This window comes from Diabrotica virgifera, chromosome 2 (genome assembly GCF_917563875.1).
Source record: "Diabrotica virgifera virgifera chromosome 2, PGI_DIABVI_V3a".
NCBI lineage: Eukaryota > Metazoa > Arthropoda > Insecta > Coleoptera > Chrysomelidae > Diabrotica > Diabrotica virgifera.
Window position 1 is genome coordinate 65,530,440 of NC_065444.1, and position 14,109 is coordinate 65,544,548.

The window sequence follows — 14,109 nt, forward strand, 5'->3', positions numbered from 1 at the left end:
CATCAGACCGCGTGAGCCGGTTAAGAGATATGGTGCAATATTATGTATTATAGCAATGAATAATGCCGGTCTAAGGGAACATTTCAGTGTTTGCGGTTTCAAAACAGGATAATTTGATATCAAGTTACGAATAAAAAAAGCAGCCATATGTAGCATATCGTCGGTCTAATGAGCAAATTGCCTAAGTCCATTTATTATCTAGTAGTAGACGGTAAAAGCTACCGCCTGAGAATTCCCACAAGCGCCATTATTTTTTTTATTTCGCGCCAATTTTGCTAAACGAATTTTGCTGAAGTCCAAACGTTCTTTCCCATTCAGACGAATATTACCTATGTCAGTGTTTCTAAAGTTGTTTTGATTGAAAAAGTAAGAAAATGTAAGTAAATAAATATATTTTGACTATTATTATTAATATGGATATAGTATACAGTGCGGTGGAATAAGTGTTGCCCCCCCTGTTAACTTGTTTATTTTAAAAATATAAGCAAAACGCTCGGACAGGTCGATTTTTAAACTAACCATAGTATATTATAGCATCAACGTTTCGAACTTTACGCGATACCTCTTCAGGTGACAGGCATAACTTTGATTTTTTTAAATGGTAAAGTACATCATGTGACACCTCATTTAACAGCTTTTAAAATACTGATTTCAAAAATGTATAATACTTTAATCCTTTTTGAGATCGCAGTCCCAAAATTTCGGTCGAACTCTTTTTAAACGCATTTATTTTTTTCGAATTCTGAGAAAACTAATAAGTATTTTTGAAAAATTTAAACGCAGAATGAAAGATTAGATTATTACCAAGGGCTGACACTCCCTTAGAATAAACAACAAGTTTCTTTTGAATGATATATTTGAAATTAAAAATCACACTAAATTTTTTCTTTTTTCCACCACTGTGACTTATTAAAATAAACATTATAGGAGTTCTCAGGGACTTTGGACCATCGAGAATACTGTAATATTTCATTCTGCGCTTAAATTTTTCAAAAATATTTATTGGTTTTTTCAGGATTAGAAAAAATGATTGCATTTAGAAAGAATTCGACAGAAATTTTTCGCCTACGCTCTCAAACAGGATTAAAGTATTATACATTTTTGAACTCAGTATTTTAAGAGCTTTTAAATCACATGAGCTGTCACATGATGTACTTTCCCATTAAAAAAAATCAAAGTTATGGCTGTCACCTGAAGAGGGATCGCGTAAAGTTCGAAACGTTGATGCTATAATATACTATGGTTAGTTTAAAAATCGACCTGTCCGAGCGTTTTGCTTATATTCTTAAAATAAACAAGTTAACAGGGGGGGCAACACTTATTCCACCGCACTGTATAAGTAGAAAGTTTGTTTAAATATTTTGTTTAACTAATTTAATTTTAATTTTTAATCGAAGTGTATCCATACAATCATCTATCCCAAAATTATTTGATAGTCTCATGTATAGTTATTTGAACTGGCATTGCAAACAGATCATTATTGATGAACAGCATGGTTTTAGAGAAGGTCATTCCACAATGACCAACTTGCTTCTATACCATGGTAGGTTGTTGGATGCCTTGGAGAGGGGGTATCAAGTTGAGGCTGTGTATACTGACTTCTCCAAGGCATTTGATAAGGTCAATCACTTATTATTGGTTGAGAAGCTAAGAAATATAGGTTTCTCTGATAAATTGGTGGAATGGTTGCGTAGTTTTTTGAGCGATAGAAGGCTAGTAGTTAAAATCGGTAACTTTATATCTAGAGTAATTGAGGTATGTTCAGGGGTTCCTCAGAAATGTCTTGAAGTATTGTGACTTTCTGATGTTTGCTGATGATATCAAATTATTTTTAACTATACGTAATGAACTTGACATTAGTTTACTACAAAAAGATCTGCATAGCCTTTCTCAGTGGTGTGAACATAATCTCTTAGATCTTAATATTGATAAATGCTTTCAGATTTCATTTCATAGGAAAAAAAATAGAATACCATCATTTTATTCTATAAATGGGCAAAATCTTAAAACAAATGAGGTAGCTAAAGACTTGGGTATATCATTTGACTCCAAACTGAATTTTAGTGATCATATAGATAGATTAACAGTAAAAGCGAGCAGGATGTTAGGTTAGGATGATGTCAGATCACAGCTTGAATATGGGTCAATTATATGATCTCCTCAGTATAATGTCTATAAGTCATTACTGGAGAGTGTGCAACATAAATTTCTACGATATTATAATTATATGTTCAAACTGAATATGATTTCTGACCACAACTATTCTCATATTTTAAAGTATCTTAAACTGGATACATTGGAGAAGAGAAGAACCATGTTTGATATTTGCTTTGTTTTCAAACTATTGAATGGAATTATATCATGTCCAGAAATTCTTTCACAAATCAAATTTGCTGTTCCACAGAGAATGCTTCGACAAAATAACTTATTTTTTATTGGCTTTCATGCAACAAATTATGGTAGACACTCATTCATGGATCGATCCCTAGAGTTTTACGAATAGAGAAGATAGATTGGATGTGTTTAATAACTCTTTGCAGTCATTTAAGAGAACTCTTTTGGAAATATGTTAATGTTATATTGCTATTACATACAGTTGAGTCCGCGAGTCTTTACCCGTGCGTCATTAATACCTGGCGAGATAAAACACATACTTTTTATCTAGCATCATTCTCTTCCACGCATGAAACTCATGACAAACCAGCTGCCGTTTGTTATTAAGTAAAAACACATGTTATTTTTATGAGCCATCTAGACTCAGTGCATTGAAAAGAGATAGGTACAAAAAAAGATGATTCGGTATGTTTTCATATTTTAAGCACAATTTGTTTGACATTTCTGCTTTGTTTACTTTTATGGCTGTCAGTCAGTTGAATTTTTTGCGGTTTTTGTCGAATTTTTGCGTTTTGAAGTTTCTTTATATTACACAAACAGTTGTTTTCACAACTAATTTTATATTGGGCTTTGAACTTTTAAGGTAAATAATTATATTTTGGCAATTAATATTTAAAACATACAAAGCTAACGTCATTCACACAGTAAAGAAATGATTGTGTTTAGATTTCCGTCAAAGTGAATAAAATAACAAAAATAAAATATGTTATTGAATTTTTTTATAAATTGTTTATTTATTTATTACTCAATAATAATAAAAAATTTATTAAGCTACTTCAAACATAGCTGTAATTCTGCACAAAAATTTTGAAGCAAAACTTACATTTGACATTCTATATATTTGATAACGTCAAATTTTATAATAAAACCCGTAATCGGAACAGCAGCCACTTTCTGTCACTTGTTGTTGCGTGAAATAGATTTCCGACTTATTTCGTATGCTTTAAATGATGACGCACGGGTAAAGACTCGCGGACTCAACTGTATGTGCCAGTTTACTAGTGATAACTTACATACATAATGGATTTATTATTTAAGTAACTTTTTGTTAATTTTGTATGAGTATATATATATGTACCTATATGTATCTTTTAAGCTTTTCTTAATAGGATGCTATTTAGACTAGTTTTGATATAGCCTTTAATCAAAAATGTACTATTATTTTTTTGTAATGGGGGCTTCCCGTCTAATAAATAAATAATTTTGGTCAATTATGTATTGCATGGAGTTAAGCAATTTTCTCTTTTTTTACTTTTGTTCAAAAGTACTTTGTCTCTCCTGTAAAATTTTCAATTTATGACTTAGGCAATTTGCTCATTAGACCGACGATATTTATCCTTCCTAATTTTTTTCTTGGCACCATGTCACATTCACTGGAATAACTTCCATCAGAAACAACGTAATCATTTGAAAAATCATCTGAATCTGATAAATCACAATCTTCATCTGACATTACTTCATACTTGATCATATAGTTTTTTTTATCCGAATTCAAAAGAAGACATACTGCCCTATTTATAACACTTCTCAAATTATGCGTTTAAGAGTTACTTGTAAAGTAATGCAATAGCAGTGCTGTTTTTGTGACGGTACGCGCCAGTACTTCTTGGGACAAAAAAAACAACAAACTATTTTGTTAGTTTTTTCCATTAAAAGCAGACATAACTTTTCAGAAACCACAAGTTTGATAGGAGTAAAAAATTTCCAAATGTCTCAGACAAATAATCTTTGTACTCTTATCAATGATGTAGCCAAGCAGGGATGGTCTTAGATTTTTTATAGTGTTCAGGACAAATTATAGACAAATTTCTGAATTTTTTCCTTGCTCCCAAATAGCTTTAAAACAGCCATTTTGAGACTAAATTTAAAAAATTCTCAGGGGCGGACCCCCTTCTAACCACCCCCGGAACATTGCGTACCAAAACCTATATTGTTACAAAAACAGCACTGGTTGCAAGTAACCATCAATGCTGTGATTAATAAGGGCCAGTTGTTCGAACGCTAATCAACAATGATCATTATTAAATATTTAATTACTGTCACCAACTGTCAATGTCAACTTTGATTGGGTTGCTGAAAACATAATTGATTACCTAATTAATAATTAATTGATTAACTAATCTCATAATTATAATCAATTATATTTTCAGCAACCCAATAAAAGTTGACATTGACAGTAGTTGGTGACAGTAATTAAATATTTGATAGTGATCATTGTTGATTAGTGTTCGAACAACCGGCCCTTAGTCAAATAAGTACTGACAAGCCTGGGACGACATCTGCCCTACAGACCGGGTGAGCCATCCGTAATAAAGAATACACAATTGACTAAATTTGAATGGAAATTATATTGTGGGTTATTTAAAGGCCCATATTTAATAATTTAAGTAAAATCTCCGGTCCGCAGATCTCATAAAAATAAAATGCATGTCAGGCTGAATGTGTTAAAAGGATATCAAAAACGTAAAAAATGTTACTTGTATTCGGAATATCGTTCACCAATTTCATAAACGCTAATTTGTCTTTCTTTGCCTTCGGAATAAACATCCGGATTTAATTGTTTCGGTGTTACATCTTTTCCCTCATGGAAGATTGAAAGATCCTGTGTCGTTCTCCTTCTTGTTGTGACTAGAATAGGCCTTCTGCTGCCCGTAAATGATCTTTTTTTATACCTTTGTTGGATCTGACTACCTTCCATCATTTTGAAGTAAACTTTATGATTCTATCAATAATACTCACCTCCTTGATTTTACATTTGATAAGTTTAAGTTATTTGTTTTGTAAATATAACACCTTCCTTTCTCAATTTCAAGCAAAAACTAACAAAAGTTTGATCAATATTTCCAAAAATAATTTTAAAAAATCTATTTGTATTCATAAACATGATTATAAATACTGAAAAATGGATTCAATTTGTTATTTAACTGTAAATAAATAAAGTATACAATTATTACAATGGAATTAATCTTATAATTTAAAATTAATTAATAAATTGGCAAAAACTCAACAATATTTTGATTGGTTATGGTTACAATATGATTAATCTGTCTTTGTTTATCTTTCAAATATTTGACTTTGACTTATCATGAATATCGACGAAATGACAGAAGGAAAAAAAGTCCCTAGAAAGTGGGAGTGTATAAAGCTACGAAAGTCGGTTCAATCGGGTTCAATAACCGAATTTGATCGAATCAGTTGAGTGTCTGAAGGCCGCGTCTCACCATCAAATAATTTGATCAAACAAGGATCAAACAGTTTGAGCAAACGCCCGGGCTTTTCTTCGTTTGCTTTGGTCATGATACACGTTTCGCATCCATAATATGTTAGTACAGGTCTGGCGATGGATTTATAGATTTTGATCTTTTAACTTCTTGTAAGATTTTTTGATTTTATAAGCTTATCCAGTGCTAATACACAGCGATTTGCCAATTGGATTCTGTCTTTCATTTCTTCAGTTACATCTTGCCAGCTGTCATTACGGCCCCCAGATACTTAATATGTTGTATGTACTCTTTCGAAATAGAGCCGGCGTAGCTAAAGCGGTAGTGTGCTTGGCTCGCGTGCCGGTGGTCCGGAGTTTAAATCCTACCGCCGGCAAGAACAACTAGACATTTTTAAAATGTTTATAGGCCCCAGGTCGACTCAGCCTGAATAAAATGAGTACCTTGGGTAAAACCAGGGGTAATAATAGACGGTTGAAGCGTAGCACTGTAGCACTGGCCCTGTTACCTTTCTTGTATACCGTAGGCCCTAGATATAGCAGACTACCCTGCTATACTCCCAAAGCCACGTGAGCGGTATATAACGGGAGACTATTATTTATTATTACTCTTTCGAAATTGAAAGTGTTGACCGTCACATTTTGCCCTATTCTGTCTATTCGTGTCGTTCTATTTATACACATAATATATTTCGTCTCTCTTCACTAATCTTCAGCCCCACTTCACTTGATGCTACTTTATCACCTTGTTGAAAATGTCTCTTATGGATAGGATAGAGTCTCTAACGAGATAAATGTCATAATATGCTAGTAATAGCTTGGGACCTTGAACCGATAGCAATTCTGTTTTTATTTCGGCCGACCTCACGGCTTTCCCTAATACAAGGTTAAAAAGTAGTGGAGATAAGGCATCACCCTGTTTGAGTCCACTGTTGATTTAGAAGCTGCCAGACAGTTTATTTACACTTACTTTAGATATTCCACTCTCCATACAGACTTTGGTCATCCGAATGCGTTTCTTTGGTATTGAGAACTCCGCCGTGGCATTCCATACTTGGCTTCTTTCTAAGCTATCATATGCCTGTGGAAAGTCTATGAAGAGATTGTGTATGGGTCTGTTATACTCCCATCCCTTTTCTAGAAGCTGTCTCAACGTGAATAACCGAATCGTTCAGGTTCAAAGAGAGAGCCTAGAGAGCAACGTGATTTTTTCAAATCAAGTGTTTCAACGAGGTGGTAACATCTCGAAGAGGGCAGGAGTAGGAGTGACGAGGAGTCGTCAAGTTTCAGTCCGGCCATAATAATAGCTTTAAGGTCGATTCGCACACATCCGTGACGTGATCGTAACGGGACAGTGCCGTATCAGTGCTTCGACAGTCCGTGATTTTGATTGTTTCACTTTGTGTTCACATAGCTCAGTGCCATGACTGTGGCCGTGACGTGAAAAATGGCGGTCTCGGTATTTTACGACAGCGAACTGTTGATGATTGCTGTGATCTTATTACATATAATATGAAGAATAACAACAGGAAAAGGAAACATACTACAAATAAACGCTTGTGGGTCCATCAATCTTGGAAGAAGAGAGCAACTGAAGGGGAATTCTTTACTCTATATAAAGAGTTGATGGAAGATGAAATAGTTATTTGTATAACAATGGAGGAAAGTGCTACTTTTCCTCCCGAGAATGAAGTTTACTGCCCGACGCGTAGCGGAGGGCAGTAATCATTCAAAGGAGGAAAAGGCACTACTCCCATGTTATACATATGGTTTTTCCACCTTCCTCAAATAACAAGTCATTTTTTCATTTTTACTTAATTTATTTATGTAACTAACCAACAAAATTTATTAGAACTAAAACTAACAAGTAGGTATAATATAACTGTCAACTGTCAAATATAAGTCAAATTTATTAATGTAAACATTGTTAAATCAAAATAACAATTTACTGTTTTTACCATTCTGCAAAATACAGGGTGTTTTATAAATAAACGTTAAAATGTATAGATACTTACGTAATAGAAATTAGATATTGTACAGGGCGTCAATAAGTTATATTTCATAAATGAAATACCATGACGTCACTTTTACTTTTCCTCCCTAGGGAGGAAAAGTACAACTTTGCTCCCTACAATCAGGTCCGGAAAAGTATACTTTCGGTAGAGGTGGGTGGAAAATAAGTTTTTTGAATATTTCAGAATGTCTCAGAATCCGTTCATGTTGTGTTGAGTAAACTATATACCTAAATAAATAAATCTAAATAACTATCTACATAAAAAAGAATGTGTGTGTACTTTGTACGCACGTAAGAAGTTATACTTATAACAGAATTAAACACACACAAACACATTGAAAAATGCCACAAATGATTTCTGAACAATAATTGTTGGAAAATTTTTAATTAAATAGGTACGTATTTTCTTTAAAAAATTATATAATAATATACTTACAATCATAAAATGTATAAAAAAAGAATGTGTGTACTTTGTACGCACGTAAGAAGTTATACTTCTATTATATGATTTAAACGAAATTAATATACTTTTTATTTATATTTTGTTTAAATATTAAACTAATTTATACTTACTACTTCTCAAACATTTTTATTAGAACAGTGCCAAAAATTAAAATAATAAAAGAATAAAACACACACAAACACATTAAACAAGCCACAAATGATGTCTGAACATTAATTGTCGAAATTTTTTTTAACTAAATACGTATTTTCTTGAAATACAATTATATAATAAATATACTTACAATCATAAAATGTATTAAAAAAAAACAAAAAAGAAAGTTTCTATTGGGACTCGAACCAGCGCTGATAAGAGCGGTTGGTATTGGAATTCATTCGCCTTCTCCGCTTAGCCACGGACACTATGTGTCATTATTTACGAAGATCGACTAACTAAACGGATTAAACTTGTGATATTTTGATATTTTGAAAATTGATCAAATTACATATTTTAATTTTGAATTGAAATGATTTAGAATTGAAAAAATACAACAAAACATAGAGTAAAAAAACAATATATTAGGTGAATATTGATAGAAATTTTGATGGTAATCAAATTATATAAATAAAAGTATTACATACTATGTATTTTGGCAGATCAAATAGGTAGGTTTATACCCATGATACATTAACAATTATTACGTACCTGTTGCTTTTAAAAACTATTTAAAAGTCACTACAATATTATAAACTTTTTTGTTTCTGTCCTCACAACAATAAAACTAATATATTATACATTTGTTTACCTTTACCTTTACCTCCAAACCACAGCTGCCATATCGGATAATTTTTGACATGTCATTTGAACATCCAATCAGAACAAAGTTATAATGCGCATGCACCGGGCTGATAGGTTTTAACATATAAAAAAATCACCCTCTATCGCCGGTAAAGAAGTATAACTTCAAAAAATAAAAGTTTGTATTGGGGATTGAACCCACGTACATTGTGTTCAATTTCCAGCACTTTTAGATATCGGCTACCGGGACATATGCATCTTACTGGAAGATAGAACAACTGAACAACTTGACAGTTTCGAATTTAACCACATTAGTTTGATGTCTACGGAATTCAAATATTACAATACAACAAAACAGAGCAAGAAAACAATATTAAATGAACATTTTTAGAAATTTTGTTGGTTAGGTAGGTTTATTTTACATACATACTAGGTAGGTTTATTTTACATTTTCCAAATAGGTTATGTAATTTTTTATTGCGATACTGAAACATTTACAATTATTATTACGTACCTGTTGCTTTTAAAAACTATTTAAAAAGTCACTACAATTATAAACTTTTTCGTTTCTGTCCTCACAACAATAAAATTAATATATTATACAACATTTGTTTACCTCCATATTGAACAATTATTATTGACAGATCATTTCAACACCCAATCAGAGCCCGTATAATGACTAATACTATACTGTCGGTGTGCGCATGCGCGCAGATTAATAATAAATAATCACCCTCAATCGCGCCTAAAGAAGTATAACTTCAAAAATACCTACGCCGATTTTTTTCCATATCCTATTTTTATATAATAATAATAATAAATAATAATAAACTCTTTATTACAGAAACAAAATAAAGAAGTACAAGTACCAAATATAACAATATAGAAAAAAAAAGAAATCTCTGTAAAAGGGACAAGAGAACAACATAGCACAACACGAATGCTGTGCCTGCTGATCAAAGCTCTGGCCCTTTTTTAACAATTAAAGAACATGTTCTGCTGGCATATATAAATAAAATATATAACAGTTATATTACAGTGATTAAATTTAAATAATAGAAATAAAATAAAAAAGAAACAATACAGGTGATAGGACATGAAAAGTAATGTTTATAGGGTATTATGTGTTGACTCAAGAAGATGTAATTTCATTTTTCTTTTGAATGAGTTAATAGGTAGTTTTTTCATTGATTCAGGGATACTATTATATAAGTTGTAAATATTATAAGAGTATGACTTACGGAATGTTGTTGTTCTGTACGTGGATGGAGATATCAAACCTTTGGATCTGACATTAATATTGTGAACGTCTGTCCTGAACTTAATTCTGTCATATAGATATGGCGGACATTTTGTTACTATTATACGATGATAGAGACAAAGAGCATGAGTCTTCGTCGGTTCGCCATATCAAGCCATTTAGCATCCTTTAAGCTTATAGGAGACACTCTTATACTTCCTAATACCGTAAATAAATCTAAGGCATGACTTCTGCACTTTTTGTATTCTATTTATATCAAACTGGTCAAGACAAGGACCATACACGACATCTCCATAATTGAAATGCGATAAGACTAAAGACTCCGTTAGTAATATTTTATGCCTAGAGCTTAAAATATGTCGATGCTGAAATAATATTTTTAATGAACTGTATGCTTTTTGATTACAAGCCGACACATGTATTTTAAATTTAAGATCAGAATCTAGGAATAAACCCAAGCTTTTGGACACATCAGTGCAATTAATTTTATTATTTTGCAACAAAATTTGAATATTTCTCCTAATACTGTCTTTGTTTTTACCGAAAACCATAGCGGATGATTTAATAGGATTTAATTTTAGTTGATGTTTTTCAGATTCAATTACGAGTTTAGATAAATCACTATTAAGCTTTTCTGAAGCACTTACCAAATCAGTAGGAGAGAATGTATAATACACTTGAGTATTATCAGCATAACAATGAACACTAACATTATCTAAATTGGATGTTAAATTAGAAATATAAATACTAAAAAGAAGTGGCCCAAGGATAGATCCTTGCGGAACACCTCTAGATATATTTAATAAATCAGAAGCTCTACCGTTAGTTTCGACATATTGCTGCCGATTACTAAAATAACTTTTCAATAATTTAATCGCATCTAACGAAAATCCGAATAGTGTAAAATACCAAACAGTAATTCATGAGAAATAGTATCAAATGCCTTAGAAAAATCAAGAAGAATCAATACCAGTACATTTATTTAGGTCTGTCCCTTTTAGAATATCATCCACAATATTTAGCAAAGCAGTGCTACAGCTATAGCCACTGCGAAAGCCAGACTGGAAGGAAGGAAGTATTTTATATTTATCTAAGTGACTTTTGATTTGGAGGTACATAATTTTTTCTAAAACTTTTGATAGTACAGGTAACAGCCTAATAGGTCTTAATTCACCAAGCTCTTTTACTTCCTTTATTTTAGGAATTGGTAAAACTCTAGCAATTTTCCAAGCATCGGGAAAAACATTATTTGCCAAACAAGTATTAATTATGTCAGTTACATAACGAACAATGAATGGGCAACACATAAGTATCATATCAATAGTGAGTAAGTCAGAACCTGTAGATTTGGATTTTATTTCTAATAGTAATTGATAGACGAATATTTCCCCAACAGTCTCAAACTTAAACAAATGTGAAAAAATTTTTCTAACATTATTATTATAAAAGTATAAAAGATTTAGATCAAGTGGCATATTTGTTAGAGCATTAGACAAGAAATGAGAATTTATTTCATTGGGCCTATTCAAAAATTCTGGTAGAATATTGTTTTTCTTTGTACTGTTCATATTTAACTGATTAAATTTTTTCCACATTATTTTACTTGAATTACCCCCCAAGAAATTTACTTCTAAATAAGATTTCTTCTCATTGCGTAACATAATATTGGCTTGGTTCCTTAAAGTTTTATAATAATTCCAATGAACTAAATTTTTAGTCCTTTTACAACGTGTAAATGCTTTATTTCTTAAGTGTAATAATTAACTGAATATTGTCTGTGAGCCAAGGTGGCCGATTTTTCTGTATTTTAATTAATTTAGAAGGAGCTACAAAATCAAAAAGATCTGTTAAAATACTGTTAAAAAACAATACCTTTTCATTAACATCAGGAATATTTAAAATATGAAAAAATGGTGAGTAAAGTAACAAATTTTGAAAATATTCAAGGTCAATATCTTTTAAATTTCTTCTGTATATCATTTGAATTTCAGATTTATTTACAAATTCCTTAAGAGAAGAAGAGAACAGTAAACAATAAAATGGAATAACTATAGTATCTGCCTCTAATGTTGGAGTATTATCTGTAACCAAAATCAAGTCCAGTAAAGTAGATGTTGTTCTTGTGACGCGAGTAGGTTTATTTATTAATTGTTTCAGATTTAACGAATAAATAGACTCACTAAAGAGAACCGCTTTTCTTTCACTAACATCCAACATGTCAATGTTGAAATCTCCACCCATAACCATATAATCACATTCAGGTATGTAGCTAGAAACAGTGTCTTCAAACGTGTTAAGAAATTCGACAAAATTCTGCTTTGGCGGCCTATAAAAGTTACAAATTAAAAACTTGTTTTTATTAACTTTAATCGTTATCCATAGGTATGTGTTCTAAGTGATTTGAAATATTTTTAAATAATTCTACAAACAAAATGTTACAATTTATATAAAAAGCTACACACCTCCTCCATTTGTATTTCTGTCACATCGAATAAAATTGTACCCCTGAATCAACAAATTTTCAGACAATAGGTCAGGAGATAAACGAGTTTCCTGTGTCCATATCCCGTGTCCATATCTATATTTAAGATTTGACAAATCAAAAAGAACCTAATTTTTACGGACCAATTCAATTAACATCTGGTCATTCATTTTGAAGAATGCTGCCGTGGTCCGTCAGCGAAAATAAAAATTTTGCCCGCGAGAAATTTTTCTACATGGTAAATTTTTACGTCGCCGGTGGAATCACGACACTTTCACGTTCACGGTACGGTGAATGTATGAAGGTGTACGAATCCACGGTTATGATTAAAGACTGGATTATATGCAAAATGCATATGCATATATATGCTGCATATTTCTCATGTTTTTCATAAATGCATATGCCTTGCATATTTGGAGATTTAAGAGCATATAAATGCATATTTTGATGGGAATTTACTCTACCCCATTTAAAAATAAGGTATATATTAGTAACATCAACATCCATTAAAATAAAATGTGAAAGTAAATATTTTGCTGTTAAGCTCCTTTGTTGTTGTACCCATAAACATAATGGGCGTTATTTATAGCTGCAGGTATCATTATCCGGATATTTAAGATTTATAGACTTCTCAGAATTTACAAATTACCTAAGTAAATACCGATTATATTTTGAATAACATTACAAATATTACCTGTACTTTCTGCTGGTGTCGGCCAACTATGAATTATTCTGGGAAAACCAACCAAAACGAAATTTTAAGCATTTTAAGGGTAGGATAGATTATTTTATTTTATGAATGGTTAGTCTTAAATCAATCGCCGATTATTCAACTTTTGTGATTGCAAGTTATTGACTATACTGTGTAAAAAAATCATTTTATTATTATTGTGAAAATGCCTAAAGTAGCAAGGGAAAAATCAAGTCTTCTCAGAAGTTGGATTGGAAGTAACAATCATCTAAAAGTTATCGACAGTGAAAGTATGTTTTGCACCATTTGTGATAAAAAGGTAAGTTCTCCACTTCAATAGATTTTTAAACTTATCAAACTTCTTTGCACATCTATGTGTCTGTCTATTCTAAAATGACAAACCGTCCCATTTCTTCAAAAACTGTTTTTTAAAGTTCGCAACGGTTTGGCTTATACAGAGCGAGGTGTTGAGAGTGGCCCACCCTGTATACTACGGTACACTGACTGTACTTTATTGTTTGACGATTTCAATTTCACTTTGAGAAATAAAAAAAAATTGGGGGAGGTTTAAAAAGTTTGATCATTTTAATGTAGGTATCTATTTACGAAAACATCTAAAACATCATTATCATTATATTCCAGATTCCATGTCAAAAGAAATTCCAAGTAGTTCAACACATAAAAACTTCACTTCACCAAACTAAGCTATCAAAAAATGATAATAAACCTCGCCAGCAGATTCTACAGAACAGTTTGCAGATTCAGAATACGTCAGTTGGGCAAGAAACCTTTGCAAAGGATTTATGC

The 14,109-nt window shown here is 31.7% G+C and overlaps 1 protein-coding gene across 2 annotated transcripts in view; it reads right to left on the bottom strand.

Moving 5' to 3' along the window:
• LOC114335779 (dynein axonemal intermediate chain 4-like) overlaps positions 1-5,337 on the bottom strand; it is a 58,350-nt gene extending 53,013 nt beyond the window's left edge. The window contains exon 1 of one of the 2 annotated variants that reach the window (XM_050642616.1): positions 5,134-5,337. Coding sequence is in view for 1 of the 2 variants with exons in the window: in XM_050642615.1 (XP_050498572.1) it covers positions 4,872-5,095 (224 nt within the window). In the remaining variant the exon portion in view is untranslated. Of the gene's footprint in view, positions 1-4,871; positions 5,114-5,133 lie in introns of those variants that run through there. The other variant, XM_050642615.1, reaches the window with a different exon arrangement.
• Between the last annotated feature and the right edge of the window lie 8,772 nt (positions 5,338-14,109).